This window comes from Labrus bergylta, chromosome 18, assembly GCF_963930695.1.
Source record: "Labrus bergylta chromosome 18, fLabBer1.1, whole genome shotgun sequence".
NCBI classification, from domain to species: domain Eukaryota; kingdom Metazoa; phylum Chordata; class Actinopteri; order Labriformes; family Labridae; genus Labrus; species Labrus bergylta.
The window spans coordinates 4,239,630-4,263,295 of record NC_089212.1 but is presented as its reverse complement, the minus strand read 5'-3'; the positions used below and the strand labels follow the sequence as shown (position 1 = coordinate 4,263,295).

At 42.5% G+C, this 23,666-nt stretch overlaps 2 protein-coding genes across 3 annotated transcripts; one reads left to right on the top strand and one right to left on the bottom strand.

The window, feature by feature from the left end:
- Positions 1–1,191: 1,191 nt before the first annotated feature.
- Positions 1,192–10,114, bottom strand: slc4a1ap (solute carrier family 4 member 1 adaptor protein). The gene is made up of 14 exons (XM_020641575.3): positions 9,260–10,114; positions 8,931–9,162; positions 8,067–8,195; positions 7,925–7,985; positions 7,697–7,836; positions 7,435–7,595; positions 5,469–5,538; positions 5,155–5,344; positions 4,896–4,992; positions 4,534–4,786; positions 3,395–3,499; positions 3,213–3,298; positions 3,054–3,123; positions 1,192–2,432 (listed from the first exon to the last, which is right to left on the bottom strand). Exons 1-14 carry the CDS (start codon positions 10,082–10,084, stop codon positions 2,383–2,385), a joined length of 2,469 nt encoding a protein of 822 aa, XP_020497231.2. The 5' UTR covers positions 10,085–10,114; the 3' UTR covers positions 1,192–2,382.
- Positions 10,115–10,874: 760 nt separating this feature from the next.
- supt7l (SPT7 like, STAGA complex subunit gamma) lies at positions 10,875–16,163 on the top strand. Of its 2 annotated transcripts, none has more exons than XM_020641598.3 (5): positions 10,875–10,984; positions 12,244–12,709; positions 12,851–13,175; positions 13,297–13,534; positions 15,606–16,163. In XM_020641598.3, exons 2-5 carry the CDS (start codon positions 12,273–12,275, stop codon positions 15,908–15,910), a joined length of 1,305 nt encoding a protein of 434 aa, XP_020497254.2. In that variant the 5' UTR covers positions 10,875–10,984; positions 12,244–12,272; the 3' UTR covers positions 15,911–16,163. The 2 variants fall into 2 exon arrangements, with proteins under 2 accessions (XP_020497254.2, XP_065822757.1); XM_065966685.1 differs by lacking the exon at positions 10,875–10,984 and adding an exon at positions 11,040–12,118.
- The last annotated feature ends 7,503 nt before the right edge of the window (positions 16,164–23,666 follow it).

Genomic DNA, 23,666 nt, shown 5'->3' with positions numbered 1-23,666 from the left:
AACTCCACATTTCCCATTTAGACGTTCAGGTTGTTTCAGATGGTGATTGCAGACGGGTGAGAAATGTTTCTTAAACATGCTTCAGTCATTACTAAACCAAACTTAAACCTCCGAAGACAGTAAAAACATTGAAATAGATCAATCAAAATATATACGGCACTTTGATAGATGCAAATACCATCAAATTGGGTCAACTTCAATTTATTTAGATGAAAAAAAATCAGTTTTCATTAGAAATGAGATCTTAAACATGTCAGTTTCTCACCTTTTGTCTCCCTTCTTTGCTCTCCACATATCACTGAGAGTTCTTACATCCCCACATACAGGACTTTGTTCTCTACAGCTATGAAGGAAATGTGTTTTTAATGAATCAACAATCAGTTGAAGACACATTGAATAACTTGTCCCCATGTGACGTGTACAGTGTAGTCCTCTGCTGAGGCTGTAACCCTCCCAGCTCTGAGCCCATTATGACCCCTGCTGCTGCTTTAATAGTATGTGTCCTGCTGACTTACAGATGATCCCATCAGGCAGGATCTAATATTAGACACATTTTGTCTTCTGTACTTGGATGTTCAGCAGCTTCATTATCGTCTTAAATGCTCTCATTCATCAGTATTTTCCAAACAAAACGACAACGGGTAACTTGAGTGATATCTTTGCAAATTCCAGAATTGGATACAATTATATTTGGAGCAGATTTTCCAGAGCCAGTAGCCTTATAATGAGGTAACGGGATATGGTGTTAAGAATATACCTGTCAACCATAAAGCCTGTTAAGAATGATTGCACTTAGTCGAAATGAAAAAGTGCATGCATGGCCCCTCAAAGTTTTATCTGCGGAACATCGTCTTCAGTGTGCAGGAGAAGGATTTGTGAGGTGGAAGGACAGAGGACTCCTCTCATGGGTTCGGGGCAGAGAGGAATGCTTTCCATCAGTGATTAGTAGGTCAGAGCACAGAACATCACAGCGAAGATCTGCAGCCAAGACCACAAGCCTCTTTGTGCCAGATCATACCCCTGAGAAACGCTCTTTGTGTGTGTGTGAGAGAGAGCGCCTGAAAAAGAGGGAAAGAAACTCTGACGTCAAGTCTGGGTTTGGGTGTGAAGAAGCCCCTGAAGCTGACGCCAAGAGAGGACAGACAGCTGGAAAATCAAGGGGAAAGCAAAAAGGAAAAAACTTCAAGCAGCTTGCAGGCTATTTACAGACACTTTTATTATACATTTGTATCACAAAATACATTTCTTTACTTTGTGTTTTGGGTTAAGACGACAGCAAAGAGGGTGGAAATATGGCAGGAAACCAACAGAACAGCACTGAGTGGGATTTCAGAGTGAGGAATCCTGCGCGCGCACACACACACACACACACACACACACACACACACACACACACACACACACACACACACACACACACACACACACACACACACACACACACACACACACACACACACACACACACACACACACACACACACACACACACACACACACACACACACACACACACACACACACACACACACACACACACACACACACACACACACACACACACACACACACACACACACACACACACACACACACACACACACACACCTCGCTCATAAAGACAATCTTGTTAAAAAGAGAACTTCGAGAAGGTTGGGCTGTGTGTAAGTGTGTGTCATCGTAGACTCACACACACACACTCCACTTAGCTTGAGTCATTATCAGCTTGCGTTTCATCCAGTAAGCCATCCAAGTGTCCAGATGGTCAGAAAAGCTGCTTCAATGCTCTCCCTCTCTCTCTCTCTCACTCCTTACTACACACTCTGCTTTGGAGGAAAAGAAAAGGTGATGCCAGCGATCGACTCAAGCCAAATAGGGGAGCGATGCAGATTGGATGTCAGGTGGACTTAACTGCAAGAGGAGCAGCCAGAGAGCACAAAGCTGAATTCAGATCAGTGACCACTCCCGCTCTGTCCCTTTCTATTTTCTGCCTGAATGATATAGCATACAAATAAAAAGAACACAATTCATGTGCTTCACATCTCTGTTATTATCAGTGTGGAGGGGGGGGGGGGGGGGGGAGTGCCAGAAGGCTGACTGCCCAGTGCTCTGAGGGGGGTAATTCCCCAGGCTGCACACTTTAATGTTAAGTGGAATAGATTGCTTTCCCAGAATGCAAATATCCCCCAAATGATAAATAAAAGAAGCAGATAGTATCTCTGCAAGTCCCGGGTGTGTCTGAGTCTCTTCTTGTCAACACAAACACACGGGGACTGGGATGGCTTTGAGGGGGGTTAAAGGTTAGAGTGTAGTAGACAGGAGGCTTTTGTGTTGCAGGTATTATCTGCTGTATAAAAGCTGATGGAGTCGACACACGAGAGCTCAATAGCCGTACTTGTCGTTGAGGTGTGTGCGGCCGTCTCCGCTCTGATCTGTGAGGGAAGAAAAGCGAGATTCAGCACCCCAAAAAAAAGAGACCCAGACTGACCTACAAACACAGGTTGTATTTACATGTCTAAAGAAAGGAAATTAAACAAACCACAAACAATCACAGTCCCAAAATGATGACATAGGGTTATCAATTCAGAGCCTGAATCAAGCTCAGCCTGGCAGCTGTTTTAAAGTGTGTTTGTATTTAAGCTGATCATCTTTAACTCACTTTGATCTTGATTGACTTCCTATGAAAGTCTTTTTACCTTCCCTCATTATGTCTTGAATGAACACTTAAAAATGATTTGATGGGGTGTTACAGGATCGTACTTGCTTCTCAGATGCAGAAGAGTGTACATCAACATTAACTCATGAAGTAAAGAAGCTCTTCTTTCATCGTGGAAGTCTGAGTATGTCACTGGGTTGGTGTCAAGATGTCTTAAGTACCCACATATTTACTGCATTGACATTTCATTTGTGAAACTCATTGGGCTGAAAAACTCCACTTCAGAAATCAATTGGTGATGTAACCAAGTTTATGTCCATATTTTATACAGAGTATGTTTTAGACCTGTGAAATCCTTTCTTTTAGAGCTAAGAGTGAGATCATTCAGATACTTTACCTGATGGAGGAACCCAGACACAATAATCTGGGTCATCTTCTGGATACTGTCCTGAGAGCTGCACTGGTGGCTGTGGAGAGAAATCAGGAGGAAATTCAACGAGTAATTACATTGAAGTGTGTTTTTGTTCTTATGCAGAGGAATGGAGTGAGGATTTACCCTGCTGGGACCGATCGCTTTCTTCTTCACGTTCTTTTTAGGTCTTGGCTCTGCTGCAGGCTCTGTGTCAGCTTCTGCCCTGGACTCTACAGACACATAGGTTTAGATCGTCACAGGGGATTAATACCACTGACCAGTTGTTCTGTATGGAGCATAGAGTGAGAAGGAAACAGAGAACCTACCTGAACTGGACGGGACCACAGTCTTGTTCTTGCTGCTGCTGATCTGAGGAAGCTGCTCCACTGTTTCTGCAGACTCATGACTTCTCCTCTGTTTGTGGCTTTGCTCTGTCGTATAAACAAAACAACAACAAGTTAATAAACAACCTTCTTGGGCAATGGTGGCTGAGTGGCTAGGGTGCGCGCCCTTTGTACAGAGGCTACAGTACAGTCCTCGAAGCGGACGGCCTGGGTTCAAATCCGACCTGTGTATCCGACATGTTATTCCGCCTCTCTGTCCCTGATTTCTGACTCTATCCACTGTCCTTTCTCTAGAATAACTGCGTAAAAGCCCAAAAATATATCTTAAAAAAGCATCCCTCTAAATCAGTGGTTCTCAACTGGTGGGTCGGGACCCAAAAGTGGGTCGTGGAGTTGTTTTCAGTGGGTTGCAAAAATATGCCTGGGGGGGAAAAAGGTAGAAAAAAAATCACTTTTAAAGATGTTTGTTTTCTTTCATCTCTTTGGTCTGTCACATGTTTTGTACCGTCTGAGGTCCAAACTGCACAATCATTCATAAAACAAATCTCATTAGTTGAAAAATATCTGATATTTGGGTCACAGTTTCTTATTAAGGAGAAGGTGGTGGGTCCTGAGGCTAGATCAGTTGAGATCCTCTGCTCTAAATCAATCATGACATTTCTAGAAGTTCTCTTTTTTTTTACATTAGTGATGTCACTGACTGGTCGAGGTAAAAGCTGAATAAATTATTCTAATTTGGATTTTTTTAGTGCCACATTACACACAAAAACATCTCAGGACGCTTATGTTAGCAGAACTAAAAGTACTCTTTTAATTTAATTTACAATTACAAAACCTAAAAAAAACAGATTTAACTTTTCTGGATGTCCAAAAAAAACACAAGTGACCCAAAAATCCAGGTGACTTTTTCCAGTTTTTTCTTAACTGAACTAAAATGATATGGCAGACAGTGAAGAGTGTGCTTTTTGTATAACAGGTGTACTGCCCCCTAGTGGCATGGGATGCTTCTGAGCATACTGTGGTAACTTGAGGCAGCTACACACACAGAGGACTGAGGACTGCACTTTCCCTCTTTAACGTCTACTTTTAAAAAACGTCTTCAAGGTTCTCATGGCTGTTACCTTTCTGCTTCTGGGACTTTGCCGGCCGCCGTCCTGTGGGAGAGCCGTCTCCAGACGTGGATGCACTGGACTCTGCGCAGTCAACATTCATGTCGGTAATATCTTCACAGTCTTCATCGTCGTTCCCCTTGGCTTTCTTCCCCGCCTCCTCCTCCTCCTCCTCCTCCTCTTCTTCTACCTCCTCTCCAGCAGGTGCAAGCTCTTTCATGATGAACAGCTCCGCGGGCAAGTTGGCGCGCTTAGGAGGCAACTTCTACAAGAAGGGAAGAACACATCAATAACAGAGAGAAAGGAAGGTGGAGGAAGCAGGAAAAAAGAAATGTTTTCTTGAGGAATGAAAGAGTCCGACTGACAACACCTACCCCGATGGTGCCCGTCTTCAGTTTGAATTTGCGTCCTCCTTTCATGGCTCCAAACAGCGGCAAGGTCTTCTTCGGCTTCTCTTGCTCCGAGCTTCCACTATCACAACAAAACATCGGTTTTAATGTGGCGTCCCACAGGGAAGGTTTCAAAGATGCTCTACAACACCTGACCTTCTATTATTTTAATGGTACATATGGTGATATTTCATCACTTTGGGTAATTGCTTAGCACGACCCTGAATGTGGCCGTGTGTCTAACCTCGGCACCAGCGAGGGCATCTGGGCGGGTCGCGTCAGCTCGACCAGTTTGCGCAGCCTCTGAGCCTCTTTGCGCAAGTCCGCCACGTGCACGTGCAGCTTCCTCCGCTCCACGGCATCCATCGTCGCCTCTTTGCGCACGGCGGTCATGAAGGCGTCCAGCGAGTCCTCTGTGGAGGAGCCGGAGGAGTCTTGAGCGGAGGGGGTGAAACATACGATTAACACGAGGAGAACATGGCATCTGTAGGTTAGGTAGGTAGAGCGGCATCATCTACCCACAGAAAACAAGAGAACACCCAGGTCATCATGACTCACCTCCTCTACCACCACTCAGCTTTTTCTGAGTCTCTGCCAGCTCTCTCTCCACCTCGGACAGTTTGGCCACCTACATGAAAAATCAAAAGCATGAGTTTAACAGCGGAAACCTACAGAATGTTTGACAATATGGTATACGTGCACTTGAACACACCTAACATCAAAGAGGGCTTTTCAGAGCCAGGTGAGATTGATTCTTGTGTTATTTTCAGCAGAAGGAGCAGCTATGTGAACCTGACAGACAACATCTCCTCCAGAGAAGAGACAGGCTGCTCGAGTGGAGTTTATGAGAGGAAATAATACTGCAGCAAAGAACCACAGAGAAGTGCTTTATATCGAAAGACAGTCGCGACTTGAATGTTAGATTTACAGATTTCACAAGAGCCTCCTTTCATCACATGTTGCTCCTGTTATTTCCATTTCCATCTATATTAAAAAGGAAATAATCTTCAGAAAATGTAAAGGGGTAATAATGGATTTGAAATGTGTCTCAAAATGTAAATTCTGGTTGGCGTTTTGTGTTTTGGATTTTGAAAATTTCAATTTCAAAGTACTTTGAGTTGTCTGTTGTATCTTTCATCACAAGAAGTACACTGATTTACACAAGTCTAGACAAGCAGTTTGAGTAGCATAGTTTTCTGTTTTCACACTCTTGCTGTGGTTCTACGACTGAAAGTGACTCCTAGGTTTGTCAGCTGAATCAGATATGTCCGTTTTATACATTTTTTAAAAACTTGTTGTACCTTTATCTTCTGTTCAGCGACACACAAAACTCCAGTCTATACCACCTCCTTTAATAAAGTTTTCTGAGTATTGGCAGCTCAAAGGACGCTGAAACATTCTGAGTCGACTGTTTACTTCTTAGTCACTGTGTTTTTTAACTATTTCATTTAACTGCATGAAGGACTTTATTCACTGGATATATCTTAATCTTTTTATGCAGCTTGGCTTGCAGACCCTGAAGCCCCACCAAGGAGGGTCAGAGAGTTTTCCATTTGAGTTTCATTCAATTAGAGTTTTTAATTTTAAAAACATAAACTGTGTTATAATTTGTTTTAACAGGATTTATTCACTGGATTTGTTTCTTTCAGAAAGCAGTAGAAACCAGGTCAAGTTTGTCTCCTGATTGAAACCTCTTAAATGATGAACTTTGAAGGCTTGCTCTGGTCAAGTTTGCAGCTGGATATGTCATTGCTCCTCCATTGCTCTGTGCATGATGTCAGTTAAAAGAAAAACTACAGAGGTTCCACCATGAAGTCTGACTCCAGACCAAAATATCAACCTTTGTTGGATCAGATTTGGTAGAGAGATCTACTGTCCCCAGATCCTCTTAGTCATTTTGGAGAGTGATCCAGATATCTCCTGGCACAATCATGAATGACATATTGTGGTTCTGAGTGAAACGTCTCAAAACTACTCGGTGGATTCACCATGCAATTCTACACAGATATTCATTTCCCCCTTAGGAAGTAATGCAATCGTTTTGGTGATCCCTTAACTTTTCATTTCCTGTCACCAGGCTCACCACTGCCTCAAAACATGAATTCATCCAAGTAGTGATGGAAACAGTTTAAGACTGAATACATCCATGTACAACGATCAGTCAACAGAGAGGAGCACAAGACAGTTTCTATTCCTACTACACAGTTACTTATATGTGAAATCAGCTCGTCCTCTGTGCCTGCAGTGTGCAGGATTTAAATGGAAAAGGAGGTTGGACAAGTGAAAGTTGCATCATGTACTTAAGACCATGTGCAACAGAGAATTTAAACATGTCCCTTTGTATTGCTTATTAATACTTCAAATCGATAATGTGCATGAATGTTTCTTTTTAGGTTGTTAAACAGTCTTATGCACTTTCAAAATAAGAGCGTAAATAAGGTCATAGAGAAGATTAAAGTCTTTGTGAATCAGTTGATCTTCACAAGTTATGTATTAAAAGCTCAGGGTGTTTTTTTTTTTTTACCAATGACTCGTAGGTCTCAGGCCGCTCCTCGATCTTGCCCGCCTTCTTCATCCTCTCCTGCCTCTTCTTCTCCACGGTGCCGGTTCGATCCAGGAACGTGTCGTCATCGCTGTCGTAGTAGTCCTCATCTTCCCAGTTCTTCTTTTTCCGCTTACGGGACACTACAAACAGGATGTAGAACAGGAAACAAATATATCATAGCAATAAGCTGTAGCCTTTTCAGACTGTGTTTCAGAATACAGACAGGAAGTGGAGCACACACCTGCCTCCTGGCGCAGCAGCCCTCTGGCCTCCAGCATACGACAACCCTCCAGGCAGCACTGGATGGCTGCTTCCTTCTTCTTCCCCGTGACGGTTACCTCGGCTACAAGCTGTCGGCCCTTGGCGTCGTCCACTGGAAGCCTTACAGACAAATTAACGTCATACCTCCACACACAAAAAGCGAGGACATCTTTTCAATGCCTTTTGAATCATAAATCAGCTGACTTACTTTATCCTGCAGAGCCAGCTGCCATGGCTTTTGTCCTCATACTCAAACTCCAGCTCCTCTCCTGCAACAGAAGATGCCACAGCTGAAGTAAAAACAAACTAACAAACAAAACTGAAGAATAATAAAATGCGTGGACCGTCACCTTCCCTGTCGTAGAAGCCCTGCAGAGCCTTCTTTGGGTCTTTCAGGTACGCAGCTTCCTGGTCCTCTTGGAACTCTGTTGAAAAAGGGTTTTCCTCGTTCTCATCTTCCTCTGGCGCAGCTTCCTCAGCTGCAGGGAGAAGACATGAAGATGTAAGTATGATGACACAGACGATAAAATAAGTCCCATGTGGCTGTCATGTAGCTTCATCACTTCTCACTGTTAGATCATCTTCCTCCACTGGCTCCCAGTTACTGCTCGCATCAAATTTAAAACTCTGCTGCTCGCTTACAAAACAGCCACAAAAACGTCTCCTCATTACCTAAACTCTATAATCCAGGTCTACACTCCCTCCCGCCCACTACGCTCTGCCAATGAAAGGTGTCTGATCCAACCTTCACAACAGGGTCCTAAGACGTTGACTAGACTCTTCTCCTCTGTCGCCCCCCGGTGGTGGAACGAACTTCCAAACTCCATTGGATCTGCAGAGTCCCTCGGCACCTTTAAGAAAAAGCTAAAGACCCAGCTCTTTCATGAATACCTACTAACTTAATGATGATGGTCTCCATATTATTGATGATGATGATGGTAATGACGATGGTTTTTGTTTGATAACGATGACTTATAAGATGGTTTCTATACTGATTAGAGCTCTCAAGAACTGCCCTCAATGTTGTGCTTTGCCTCTGGTCACTTCCTGTCAGCACCTGTGTGTCCAATCAGACTCAAAGTTGATCGTTTGCTCTTACTGACATTGTTTCCTTTTTTCTAGATCCTTGCTTTTGTTGTTCTTACTCTGATGTACGTCGCTTTGGATAAAAGCATCTGCTAAGTGAATTGTAGAGTTGTAGAAGAAAAGCTCACCCATTCCCCACGAGCAGCCCGAGTCATCTGTTGACTGTTTGCTCCGGCCCTTGTTGCTTTTTCCTTCATCACCATCACCATCCTCCTTCTCCTCCTCCTCCTCATCCTCCTTGTCATCATCCAGTCCATCTCCCAGCATCCTCTTCTCCAGCTCTGCCTTCTGTTTCTGGGCTCGCTCCCTCAGCTCCGTCACCGACAGCTCGGACTCCTCTTCCTCGTCAAACTCTGGACCCTGGGAGACGACAAAAGAAGGATGGAAACATGTTTCTTTTTAATAGAGATTGCCACTGAGGTTCTGAGGTGTCCAGTCGTTGAGCCTCCTGATTTACCTGCAGGATAAAAAGCCTCGTGCTCCCACCAAACTTCAGCACGTGTCCCACGCGCACTCTGATGAAGGTCTTTGGAGGGATCTTGTTCTTGTTCACCACGGTGCCATGTGTGCTGCCCAGGTCGTGGATGTAAAAGCCCCTCTCCTCCCCGACACTCTCCTCCCCCTCCTCCCCCCCGGCCTGCCTCCGGTACTGGAGCACGGCGTGGTACCTGGAGATGGAGGGGTGCTCCAAAGAAACGTCACAGACAGGTAAACGTCCAACCACGAAGTAGCTCCTCTCTGTGAGGGGCACGGTGTCCACTATGGTGCCGTTTTTCAAGATCTCCAGAGAATACGGAGCATCTGGAGCTGAGCCCCCCCAGGGCGGCTCTGCGTACGGGATAGGGGGGAATTTACCAGCTGGGGGACCTTTTGGGAGAACCCGGGGTTTAACTTCCGGTTTGGTTCTGACAGGAGCCTCAGTCTTTTCTTCTTCTTCTTCTTCTTCTTGGGCTTTTAAAGTGACTCTGTCTTCATTAACAGGACACGACGAGTCTTCACTAGTAGTATTCACAACGTCGGCTTTGTTGTTTTCTGTCAAACCTTTTGTTTGTGCTTCTGTTGTTGTGTGTTTGTTTGTGCTTCGTTTGCTGGTGAGGGAAGGAGCGGAGAAAAGAGTCGGCTTCTTAAAAGTGTCCTCTGTTTCCGGTTCAGCTACGTTCACGTCTTTCTTGTCTTGTTCTCCTCCCTTTTCCTTTTCCGAGCACTCGCCGGTTTCCATTGCGGAATTCATTTCTTCATTCGTAATTTTCTCACACACGTCTGACTGCGCGGAGGCGGCCATGTTTAGTTGGTGCGACTGTCAAATTCGTCCGGGTCTTTTGCGCTTTTATAAAAGTAAAAAAAAAAAAAAGGGAATTACAAGATGTGTATGAGGGACAAAAAATTACTAAAGTATAAATAAATAAATGTTAGGAGAAATGCATACAATAATGTATAAATAATTAAATAAATGCACCAATACATATATAAATACTGAAAACTATACATCAATGAATAAATAATAAATACACTTTGTTAATGAAAAAGCCTATTTATCTATTTTTTACATATATTTATTCATTTATTAGCGTATTTCTACAGTTATATATGTATCAATGCATACATTTCCACATTAATTGAGTTATTAATTTATTTCCGTATTTTTACATTTACACATCTATTTATTTCTGTGTCCAGGTCGTAAGATGAAAAGTATATATGTAAATTTGCTTCTGTCTGTTTTTCAAAATTGACCAATCCTACTTCAGTAATGTTAGGACGGCCCACTTAATTTACATATTTACTTTTCCTTGTACAACATGGACACAGAAATACATAAATACATATATGAATATATTTATTTATATATTTATTGATGCATTTATATAATTATTTATTTATTTATACATTATTGTATGCATTTCTCCCAACATGTATTTATTTATATTTTAATCATTTTTTTGTCCCTCATTGTGATGTAGCAAAAAGTCATTGAAAAGAATATGAAAACACAAACACTGTATGACAGTAAAATGTATAATTTATCCAATAAAAATAAACGATTTTGTTGCGGAATCAAACATCTTCTTTAGTTCACCCGAACATTTTTACAACGAGCACCACAAAATCTACTTCCTGTGCAACTTCCTGTAAATACATTGGTTCAAAACATTAACAGACGTATCATCCAGCTCTGATAAATGTGAGTAATACAAGCTTTTATACTTCTAAAAATAACATTTAATTAGTAAATATAAAACATTAGTTATCTGTCCTGGGTCAGATAGCCTGTGGTTTGATAAAAGAAGGTTGTATTTGTTATCTCGTGTAGTAAAATAACTTAAACAAATGTCCTAGTGAAACCATTCTGTTTTATTTTCTTTAATTTGAACTGATAAACTCTTTAAACCTCGACTTCATAGTAAAAGAAAGTCAATGTAATTCACCTTTACATCAGGTGCAACTTTTCCCTGCAGTGTTTTCTGACTAACAGCACTTGTATGATGACGTCAGTGTGATGTGATTTCATCAGATGGATTCAAAACAGTGAACAAGTGAATTGCCTAACAGGTCTTAAAGAATGGTCTGTTGTGCTCTTCTGCCATCACCTCAGTGCAATAGCTGCACATTCAGCGATCAGTAACTCATATTTTCAGTAATTATTACTTGGTACTTTAAAATTAATTGCAACTCAGTATCAGCAAAAAAACATTTCCAGGATTTTAAATAGACACAGACATTTGTAAACTTTTATTTATTTATTTGGGTACAGGCAGTGGTGTAGTGGTGCCTGTAATAAATAAATAAAGTGGGTATAATGAACTATAGTATACTAAAAAGAATCCCTCCATTCCCCCTCAAACCCTCACACAGGACTCCCTCACTGGACTGTACAATACAATATAACATACATCACAAACGTCCAATATATTTATCTGGATAGACATTTTACTCATAGCTTTTCTTTTTATATCTATTTATATCAGCACCTTATTTTTTCTATGTAAATACTTGCTGCTGTTTTTATCCTGCACTAACGAGTCAAATGCAACAAAATGTTGTTCTTATCTGCACTGTGAAGTACACGTTTGAATGACAATAAAGAAAGTCTAAGTCTAAGTCTATAGGATAAATGGCCTCTGTTAAAAACAGTGGCTTTTAGTTAGAGCGTACTAGCCAATTAAAGACAGAGTAGGGAGGGTCATCCCTTCACCATCTGAGGACAAGAATTGCAGCTTACTAGAAAATATTGTCAGTAAGGATTTAGAAGAGGGTTTACTCTATGGAGACTGAAAAAGAAGTGGATACACTCTGTATACCTGCTCTACACCACTAGGTACAGTATGTGTCTGAAATTAGAAATTTTGAACGCCTCATCTTGATATCAGACTTTGTTTATACCTCATCCTTGATAAATGGTAACTCTGACTTCCTCTCTACCTTTTGAACTACCTCCAACAGTTTCAGACTCTTGTCCCTGATCACTCATCATGATGCGTTACTGGGGTGAGATACCCGGACCTGCGGGGGCTCCTCCGAGTCGCAGCTCCTTTGACCTGCTCCAGCGCGAGTTCCGCTCCGTGGAGATGCAGGACCCTCCCCTGCACCAGCCCTCGGCCCAGCGACCGAGGCCTACCACCATGTTGGACATCCCGTCGGAGCCCTGCAGCCTCACCATCCACACAGTGCAGCTGTGTCAGCACGCCCGCCGTCTTCGTGGTCTACTGGCGACGGCTCAGGCCCAGGGTCAGGGTCAGGGCACAGGGCTGCCTGAAGGGGGGAGCAGGCTGGAGGAGACGGATGCCAGCCTGCCTCTGCGTCCTCCCACCCCACCGGTCATGCCAGATGACCTGCTGCCTGTGGACAGCAAAGCCCCCCGGCAGCCCTTCCAGCTCCGACACAGTGACCCAGAGAGTGACTTTTATAAGTAAGTTGAGCTGGTTTACTTCAGCTTTGTCAATTAATATTACATCTGAATCGTCTCCTTATCAGTTAAGTTGAATTTGTATTAAACTTAATTTGACAGATATCATACTTGCTAAATTCTCCCTCGTTTTCTCCTAAAAAGGGGTAAAGGTGAGCCCGTCACAGAGCTCAGCTGGCCCTCCTGCAGACAGTTCCTCTATCAGTCAGTAGCCACTGTCTTGGCCCATGCTGGATTCGAGTCAGCCCAGGAGAGCGTGCTGGAGACCCTGACGGACATGGTCCATGAGCATTACCTGCGCGTCACACGCCTGCTGCGAGTGGCCGTGGACCGGGAGGCTCGGCTGGGAGCGAGCCCCTTCCCAGACGTGGTGGAGCAGGTGTTCCACGAGACGGGCATAGGCAGCGTGCTGGCCCTGCAGCGCTTCTGGCAAGTCCGAATCAAAGACTATCACAGCTACATGCTGCAGGTGAGTGCAGGTCAGGAGTGGGTCACAGTTAATCAGAAATCAAACTGTTGTAAAAATAACATGTGATGAGCTCTGAACTTTTACCATAAAAATGGAAATTGTAAACCTGTTCCTCCTCCAGGTGAGTAAGGATCTGTCCGAGGACTACGAGCGCCTGGTTAACCCAGAGAAAGCTCTGGAAGACGCCAAGCCCCCCAGAATCAAGGAAGAGCCCATGAGTGACATCTCCTTCCCCGTTAGTGAGGAGCCTGAGGCCGACCTGGCCTCTGGGGACCAGGCCCTGCCTATGGGGGTCCTTGGGGCCCATGGTGAGAGGCTGGCTGGGGGCCTGGATGCAGACCATTCCCCTCACACCTCAGGTGAGAGCAGCATTCCTGTTTAACCAATAATCTGCTTTCTTCTGTGAAATTTATACCCTAGCAATCGAGGGTTGCCATCTTTGTTGTATTGTGAATTTGAATGAGTTTTTTCTTGTAAGGTTTTGGATAATGTCTACAGTGTAGTGGCTTATTTGAGAATGCTCCCTCTTCCTCCTGCTTGTCTCCTTCTGTTACATCTGTTTCACAAAGCAACTAATCTTTGGATTAAGAAATCAAAAACCAGGCATATGTTCTGTTGCAAGTTAGCCACAACCTTTTTGTTCCTGCACTCCTCCTGCACACACACACAGGTGGTAGACAGCGGGGTGGCCTTGGCCTCTTCTCTCTGCATTAAGAAACCTTCCATGCCCACTAGCAGCTTTTTTTTTTCTTTTTCCAAAAGCACCCAGCAGAACAACCCTTAGCCCTTTTGGTAAAAAGCCAAAAATGTATTTCAAATGTGTATCCTTCTTTTTGTCTTGTCTTCATAGACCTGGTTGCTTGATTTTCTCTTAAACATCGGGCATCAATAGGCTGAAGTGCACAGACTCCCCAGGTTGAACCCTCACGCTTAAGATACCACCCGTGGTGTTGTAGCATCAAAAAAAAAAAAGTTCATGATACAAGTGAAGGTCGAGCCAGACTTTCATTACTAGTTTTGTTGCTGCTTCAGCTGAGATAAATGAAGTTTGATTTTATCTTGGAGTAACTGTATTTATGTTGTTCCCATCCATGTGTGAGATAAGAAGATTTTTGAGGTGATACAGATTAGGGGTGCAAACGAGTACTCGGGTACCCGAGCACTCTCAAACAGAAATAAAACTTCAGGTGCACGAGCGCAAAAAGAAAATAGATGACAAACAAAGCGTATGCTGCCATCCTAACAAAAATATTCCTTTAATTTACCCCTTTATGAATACACAATGAACAAAAAGTCCCAAACAAACGAAATATGCAATATGATCTACGAAAGTTCAGTTCAAATTGTCTTTTAAGTCCACAGAAAAAGAAGGACTTTCACTTTGCGATTACCGCTTTACTCCGCTAAACCAATGACGTTTGATCATCCAGGACAGAGCAGCATAACTAGATGTTTTCCTATATTTAGGAATTTTAGATGATTATTTTAAAATCTTTTAAGAACTACAAAATGGAACAACCTTATAGGGAGACAGAGCTCATAGCGGACGGACGAGCGAGATTGAGAGAGTGTGTCATTATGCACAGAGGAGAAAGATGAAACAGTTCACCTGTTCTATTGTAACTTCATTAACCAGAGTAAAGTGTGCTCTACACTGCAGACTGGAGTCTTTGTTAACACAATGTTGCTGTCAAAACAGCTTCAACGTGCCTTGAGTGCACATTGATGTAACATCCGCTCACCACACTCACTGCTCTAATTATAATAAAGTGTTAAAACGGTCAGAAGATAAATCTGTGTTTGCTGTCTGTTGAAGTAAGAAATGTCATATTTGAATGTTAATACAAAGGCCTCTTACTAACAATTATTAAAATCCAGAAGATTCAAATTTATCAATAGATACAGTCGGCATCGCGTCATAGTTGGGGGCGGGGCCTCCCGTGGGGGAAAAGAATCACAGAAAAAAAAAGAACAACAAAACGATTACTCGAGTACTGGCTTTAACAATGGGAAGAGTAATCGATTAGAGAAAAATTTTGCATTTCTGCACCCCTAGTACAGATTTTGGCTCGGTAAAGGTTGCTTTCTTTGAACTATATGAAATATGTTATTTAGTATAAAGTATGATTATCAACCAGTCCTGGTGTTGACCGCTGTCTGCTCAGCTGTGATTCTGTGCTTCAGGAGTAGCAGACAGTGCAGACAGTGTTGTAAACACTCGGTGAAGTCATTCTAACTCATCCAATACCTTGATTTTACTACATGATATTAACGCACATCAGAAAATGTTCAGATATTTCAGACTTCTGTAAGCTTGATCATAACAGCTGAACTGTATCAGAAAACAGAAGCAGCTGATGCTGACGTATCATAATTCTTTCAGTCTCCTCTTGGTGACTTTTGCTAAATGTGTTCTTGTCTTGCTTTAAGGTGGGGGCGGGGCCAACAACTCCCCACTGTGGCCGCAGGTAAAAATGGAGCCGCAGGACACCGACGAAGGCCAGAGCGCCGGGCATCATCATCAGCACCACCACCACCACCACCACCACCTGGGTGGAGACGTGTTCGAGGAGGGCGGGCCCATGTCCACCATGAGCGAATCGGGAGGAGCCATGGCGCCCTCCCCTGCAGGGGCGGCATCCGAAGGCAGCTACGCTTCCCATTCGCCCGACTCGTTAATGGGGACCTCGCCTGTATTCAACCAAAGACCCAAGAAAAGGTCGAGGAAGATGTGAGGCTCCGAGGAGTGGACTCCGACGCGCTAGTCTCCCCGACATTAAAAAACTAGCAATCCGCCAGGGAAATCCAGCAGCTGTTCAGTGAAGAGCTGCACAGATTGCTGTGGTCAAAGAACTGAACTTCAGAGGGGAAAATGTATTTTGTAGTTTTGTATTTGTTTATATGAGTGTAGTTAATCTCACAGTCGTTGCCATTAATGGAGTCATTTGGATTATTGTCAAAAGAATAAAAAATGATTGTTCATCTAAATCAAGTGTTTATTTCTATGTAGAAACATGAAACGAGGCTTAAAAATTATCCTAATGAATCGAGCAACAGGAAAAACAAAATGTCCAAAAGTAAGTAATTGAGTTAAACAGCTTTATAATTCAGCCGAGCGGTTTGTTTTCACAAGCTATTACGTCTGTTTCTCCTCACGCAGAAATTATTTCCTTTTTTCCCCCCATTATGATTAAAAGATCCTCAGGAAAAAAAAGAAAATATTTGACTTTCCTCATGCACATGATGTTGCATATTATGATGTATTTTCATCCCCTCACATCCTTTCTACAATGAACAGTACATGTAGCTCAACGCAGTGGAACCATCCACACACACACACACACACACACACACACACACACACACACACACACACACATAACACACACCTGACAACCTGAAGCCGCCCGGCTAAATTAGCATCTGTTTCAGTAATGAGGCGAAGCTGTGCATGCAACACCAGAGGCAATTATGGCTTGGCTGTCTGCATCATGAAGGCGACATCAATCCAGCCTTAATGCCAAATTAATTATGGCGTGCGTAACTCTGCATGCTGAATGAGCAGGTATGTTCTAATACATGGGACTTGCCTTTTGTGTGCGCCTCATGATTAAGCCGTTAATTGTCTGAGCCTATGGGAGGAGCCGTTGAGGTCATGTGTATTGATACTGCATTAGCCTCTTAGGTAGACGTTTGATGTTTGATGCCCCTGCGTCTTAAATAATGTGTCTGATCTGCAGCAGCGTGTGACCCAAGTGGGAGTTGCATCAGCAGGGAGACAAAATCAGTATTCCAGACTTCCGATGGAAAAGACTCCCCTTTGTGGACCGAGTAGCTGTGAGCGATTTCACCTGGATCTCAAAGGAGTCTACAGTCATTGTGCTAAATAAAATCCTCTGTAGGGTAAAGCAAAAATATATGTTCAATACTGTACCTTTAAGAAACAACAGTTCACTGCAACCATTTAGATTATTCATTTTTAAAATAAAACTCAAAAGGTCTTCAGAAGAAATGATGACTGGCATACCCAAAAAAAAGAAAGCTTTTGAGCAACTACAAAAAGGGCCAAGACCATAACAGCCAGAGTGGAGTCCAAAGACAGAACAGGAAATGGTTTGACCTTATGGATGCCGTCTCTGGCCACAGATCTCTATCATGGGAAGAGAGGGAGGCATTGATATGGCAGCCTCTCTGCTGGAGGCGATGATAGAATCTGTCGGTCGGTTTTTGGTCTTCGCTAAAGTGTTAGCTTTGTGCTCTGCTTGTAATGTTGCTGTTTCATTAGCGACTGAAATAGTTGTGGAACAAGTAACTCAAAAGCAACGAAGCTCAATGGACAAACCAAGATCAATGTAGCGCTTCAGACCAAGCCAGTTGTTCTTTGCTAGTTAGCAGGCGACATCTTTCATCAGTGACATCATCCATTGGTTTCAGAAGAGGCATTTTTTGAAGCCTAACCATGGTGGATGCAATGCTATCTCAATCTAACTCTTGTTAATTCAAAAACAGGAAAGAGATGGAATTAAGACCACTATCTTTCAAATCGGCTTTGCCCCAAATTATGCAAAGTTATAAAATAAATTCACCCCTGTACAGAGGCTACATGTAAAGAAAAAACAACTTTCAGACCAAAACCAGGCTTTAAAAACGTTTATTTCTTCTGTAAAAATGGCCATTTCAACATGTATGTTAATGGAGATTCCTTTGCTTTTGCAGTCAGCCTCAAGTGGACTCTCGAGGAACTGCAGTTTTTTGCACTTCTGCATTTGGCTTCAAGTTGCAACACCAGATGCTGAAACTTCTTGAAGAGTGACTGTGTTAAGGCTATAGCTGCAAAACAACATGAAGCTACAGATTGACAGAAAATCCAATATAAGGAAAAAAAAGTTGAAAATAAGTCAAAATAGGAGATTCAACACTGAAAAGTGACAGTCAGACTTTTAAATGCTATGTATGGAAACAAACTCCCACAGGCTCTCTCTCCAGGTTTTGATAAAATACTTTAAAATCCCTGAGAGGAATGGAGCCGGACAGCTTCAGTCCTTGCTGTAGGCTGCTCCAGACTGTGGAGGCAGAGTAGGAGAAGACATCTTCACCCCAAAGAAACTTGTGGACTGAGGCAATGCAAAAAGTTCTAAAGCCATGGGGGTGTAAGTTAGAGTGGTTGCATGTTTAGAAGTAAACAGGAAACAGATGGATCTATACATGGTGAGATGGTGAGATAAAGTTCTGCCCATGGAAAATGATAACCAAGTAAAGCTACTGTGAGCTGTTCATTAGCTTTTTTTGTTAGATCCTAGAGAGACAGTAGACAAGGCGGTATTCCTTTTGGGTTTGCTTATCTTGTCTTGTACACGAGTGAAGAGGATTTTTTTGTCTAGCGAACATCGCACTAATTAGGAATTTTGGGAAAATAAAAATCAAGCTCTGTTTCTGCAGCGTTCAGTTGATCATCTGATACATACCCTGTGGCAGCAGTAACAGGCATTAAAAAAAATCACAATGTACTTTATAGATAAAGTCAGTCTTTAGGTGATAACCTGGTCTGCTTATGTAGCTCATACATGTCTGTATTCATTTCAGTCTGTTTTATTACCAACTAAAACACTCTGACAGGTGGTTAAACCACAGAGTACAGCTGAAGAGAGTGAGTCGAGGCCTTTAAGTACACAACATCCACACAGTCCTGAGACAATTTGTTCCTTAAAACAAGAACCCCAATTTCTATTTCAGTTTGCATAAAAGCTTTAAAGCTAAGCAAAGTACCTCAAAATTGTATTTTTAGCCACATCACATCTGACAAGCTGAAGCTACATGGAACATTTATTTTTGAAGATCAATCATGTAATCAATCAACCTTTAGTTATACTCCAAAGATCTCTGAGGGGCAACCCTCACTCAGGGAAATTGGTTTGAAGAGCAGGTCTAGTAAAAACATCTGAAAATTGAAGAGGTTATGTAAGGTATGTTGGTTTTATTCCAAACATTACCAACCCTGCCTTAAATGCAGAATCTTCCACAACAATTATGAAAAAAAGTTCTCAAACCTAACCGATAAAACAGCACGATAACTTCAGTTTTTTAGAGCTGATGATCCACACCTCAAAGCTGGGACCATTTATGCCAAACAGGGGACACTGCTTACATTGCTTCATCACAGCAGTTTTAAAGAAAACTGTAATCAAGCCTGAAAATAGTATTGGTTTAAATGGTCGTGACTGTGACCTGTTGGATATAATGGGATTTTTTAAGCACATTTTCAGCCTCACAATCTGTCGAGGAAAGTGCGACATTGTTGCCATATTTAAAAGGCTTATTAAACTCGCGCTGAGCCAATGTGACCCCTCAGTTTGTCAACAGCTGCTGAGCTGCCTGGTGCTGGAGAGAAAAGGTGTAATTACAAAAATGTCAAGATGTTTTTTTTGTGCAGGGGTCTCTGAGAGGGGGCCAGAGAGCTCAGAGCAGGAGAAAGAACCCAACAAATGATTAATTATACCTGCCTACATGCAAAGCCATTAATTTAGCATGAAATGTAATCTCTCCAGCTGAATTTTGAGTTTGTGAGCAGAATGAGGAATATGTTTAATTTTTACACAATGAGCTCTGATGGTCCTTGAGGGTCCTGGGTTTGTTGCTTTTTGAGTAAATAAGTGGAAACACTCAGAGTTCTATTTATTGTTGTCACGTAAGAGACTGTACATCTGCAGTGGAGACAAATAATGAATTATGAGCCCAGATGATTGTATCAGCAGAAAGATGAATTACCTGACATATAGGAAGTGACAGGTACAAGGGGTCCCATGCTATACATGCCGCTGAAACATCCAAGCACTGCAACCCCAGATACGAGAGAATTGATTGCATGGCGTCGGTCTGAATCTATCGATGGAGATTGTCTCCTGGGTGATCTGAATGAAAATGGAAAATGAAACTAGAGTTGATGCCGTGTGAACAAATCAGAATCCATCCATCCTCTTGCTCATTTTTGTCAGGACAATGTCCAAAAACATGACCAAGGGTCACAAATAAAACCTTTTGAGAGTTCCTGGAAAGTGTGACTCACCTACAAAACCAAGCCAACTTAAAAACACTGCTGTTTTAGAGGTTGAAATTTGCAACCTTGAAGAACGATTTACTCAGGTACTGCCCTCAAATACAAGTCTACTCCAATAAATTGATTAGATCAAATCTTCATATGTTCAAGGTTTAAACAGGCAATTTTTCTTGTATTGGTATAAAGCCTGGAAGCTTAGTTTTGATCCTCCTTGAGTCTATCAATTAGATGTTTTGGCTCAGGCAGGTAAAAGGCTGTAACAGTAGTTGAGGCATGACGAGATAAAAGCATACAATCGTCTCAAGTACAAATAGATATAATTTTAGAAATATTTATGGGATGATAAAAACAAGACGGTACAAGCTTTGCTGTGTGCTGCTCAAAATGTAATTTACTGTCGAAGCAGAGACCAAGATTGGTGGTATAGACGCTGGTCTGGGCAAATAAATGTGATTATTGCACAGTTATAAGACGGGGACACAGGAGGGAATAATATGAATAGAGGGAGTAGATAGGTGAATGAGCTTATGTGTGTTCCTGGGGTTGGGGTGTTGTTTGGTTGGGGTATGTCGTGGTCAAGTGGTGACAAATCATTTGCTTGTGACTTGAATAAGTCTGTGTGCATGGCTCTCTGTCACATTTAGGACTTATTTCCTTTATATAATGTGATGTTGTGACATTTGAAGAACTTTTATGACCTTTCCAGACCATAGAAAAGTCCAAAAATGGCAAAGGAATTCCAAGTACGAGCACAGACGGTTTAATATTCTTCTACTCATTTATTCATCATTCATCCATCACTCTCTCGCTCACTCTCCTCCTTCACCTGTGCATTAGTATTGACGACTGCCTAGTCCCATTCACTCCCGTTTGTCAAAGTTCTCAAAACCCCTCTCCTCTCCTCTCCTCTCCTTCTCCTCCTCCTCTCCTTCTCCTCTCCTCTCCTCTCCTTCTCCTCTCCTTCTCCTCCTCCTCTCCTTCTCCTCTCCTCTCCTCTCCTTCTTCTCCTCTCCTCTCCTCTCCTCTCCTCTCCTCTCCTCTCCTTCTCCTTTCCTCTCCTCTCCTCTCCTCTCTCCCACTTTGACCCCTCTCGTCCCAGCCTACCTCGACCCCTTTCACCCCTCCCTTCCCAGACCTTTCTTTACATCCCCATCCCCCCAAAAACTACCTTTACACCTAACTATGGCAGGGTCTTGGTGGTAAGCCAACCAATCATCCTGTTGCTGTCAAACTTGAAATCTGTTGTCCTCTCTGCTGCTGTCAGTTTGTCATTTCAGTGTGGACTGTTACGACACTCCTCCATCACAGTCACCTCCATTCCATCTCATCCGTGTCCAGCTTCAGCTCCTCAGAAGTCCAGTCTGCATCCTTCCTTCACCACCACCACCACCACCAGTGTCTTGTCTTGGATCCTATCATGCTCTCAGCTAAGTATTCTGAATACATCCTCTCAGGTCTCCACAAAGACTTTGCACATTCCTCATTCTTTTGTAAACATGTAAAATGAAGAATTGCTTACACAGAATACAGACTGTAACATGGGTGAGGGTAGGCAAACATTAATCTGAAGGCAGAAATCGTCAAAGAAAAGCCAATATTCCAATTCAGACCAGTCTGACGCATACATTAGTAAGCTGAATGGAGACACAGGGCAAAAAGACACAACAGCAATCAATTTCACTGAAAACAAGGAGACACATTTCTATGGTGCATTAGTCTGCTGTAGCTGCAGTTAAGCAATCTTCCATCGGAGGGCAGTCTTGTGCCACACACACACACACACACACACACACACACACACACACACACACACACACACACACACACACACACACACAGACTAGAGCTGTGTATAAATGCAAGATTTAGCATTCTTCCTGTCACCACGGAGACCTGGGCACTCCCGAGAATTTGGAGCGAGCAATAATTTTATGGCATCAGAATGCAGCAAAGGAGTGGAGTCCAAATGTGACCAAATGAATACATTTCCTCAACACATGGCAGTAATTAGCTCGCTGTCGCTTGTGCATGCTTATGTTCCTGAATGTCACGACTGGGTTGTCACTAAAGAAACCAAACCAATCTGCATCGTTTGGATATGTCTCTCATTATAATACAAAAAAATATTCCTGCAGGGCCTGTCAGGACTCCAGGATTGTCCCCACTGTGATGTCAGCTTTTGATTTTTTCTTTGCTTCATTTGACTGAAAGCTGCACCTAAAAAACAGCTTTCTGTCCTTGATTGCTTGTCAGTCGTAAAGCAGGCGGTTATTGAGTTCAGTGCTTTCTCACATCAGCCTTTGCAGGACAGGAGTAACCCATCAGGGGATTGTGCCTGCATATAGCTGCCGGCAAATGCATGAAAATAGCACCATCATTTTCTCATTCCATTCCACCACAATTGATATGGCTGCTGCTAATGTATTTACAACCGACGCTGAAAGCACTTTAGATGATGGTATTGATATCCACAAAGAAAGCCTCAGACCCTCCCGGCACAATCTACAGAAAAACACAAGCTCTGAGTGTTAGCATTCATTAAGCTGGCTCACTTCTCGACGTGTCTTTGCATGTGTGAACGCGCTAAAATGCTGCTCTTAGTTGTTGTTTTCATCTAGAAGAGAGTAATGTTGTTTATTTGACTCATGGCTAACTTCTATTTGGAATATTATCTTGCTCAAGCTTTGTAATAGTTGAACTCTGTTTCATCAGGGCAGTATTTTTTGTTTATATTTTGGTAAATTTGAGCCATTCAAAGTTTGACAAATTACTGTTTTTAAGCACTTTGGTTTGCAATTTTATCACACATCTACAATTTAGAACCATTTTGGAACTCATCTGCTACTGAGACCAGATAGCGTCTGGCGCTGAAAGCAAAAGTTACACGTCAAGTGCTGATATTCACACAACTGATATCACATTTCCTGGTCAAGACTTCCACTCATTTTCATCCGTCTTTATCACAGTCCAGTAATTTGAGCTGCAAAATTTGAGTTTATAGAAAACAACTAGGAATAGTTTTCTATTTGCAATGGCGCTGCAACCAACAACAATTTTAATAGTTGATAGTCATCGATTATTGGAACGTTTAATTGGCTAATCAGATAACTTTTCACTCAGTTTCTTAATTGCTCTTATTTAATCTTAAATCTAACTTTAGTCTTTCAGACTCAAATTATGCCATTCAAATCTTAATTCCAGCCATAGTTTTGGCTTGGCTCTAAACATAACTATATTTTAGAGTGGTTACCATAGTAATATGGTAAGAATTTGCTCCACTGTTTAGTGGTAGAAGCAGAGGAAGAGGAAGATTTTAGAAGGAGGGAAACAGATGAGGTGTTCTGGGGGAAAGTTTTAAGATGAGTAACTCAACATTTAAATCTGAGGAAAATCACTGCCTGATTTCCAGTTTCTCTTCAATAATGTCCATCAATTTT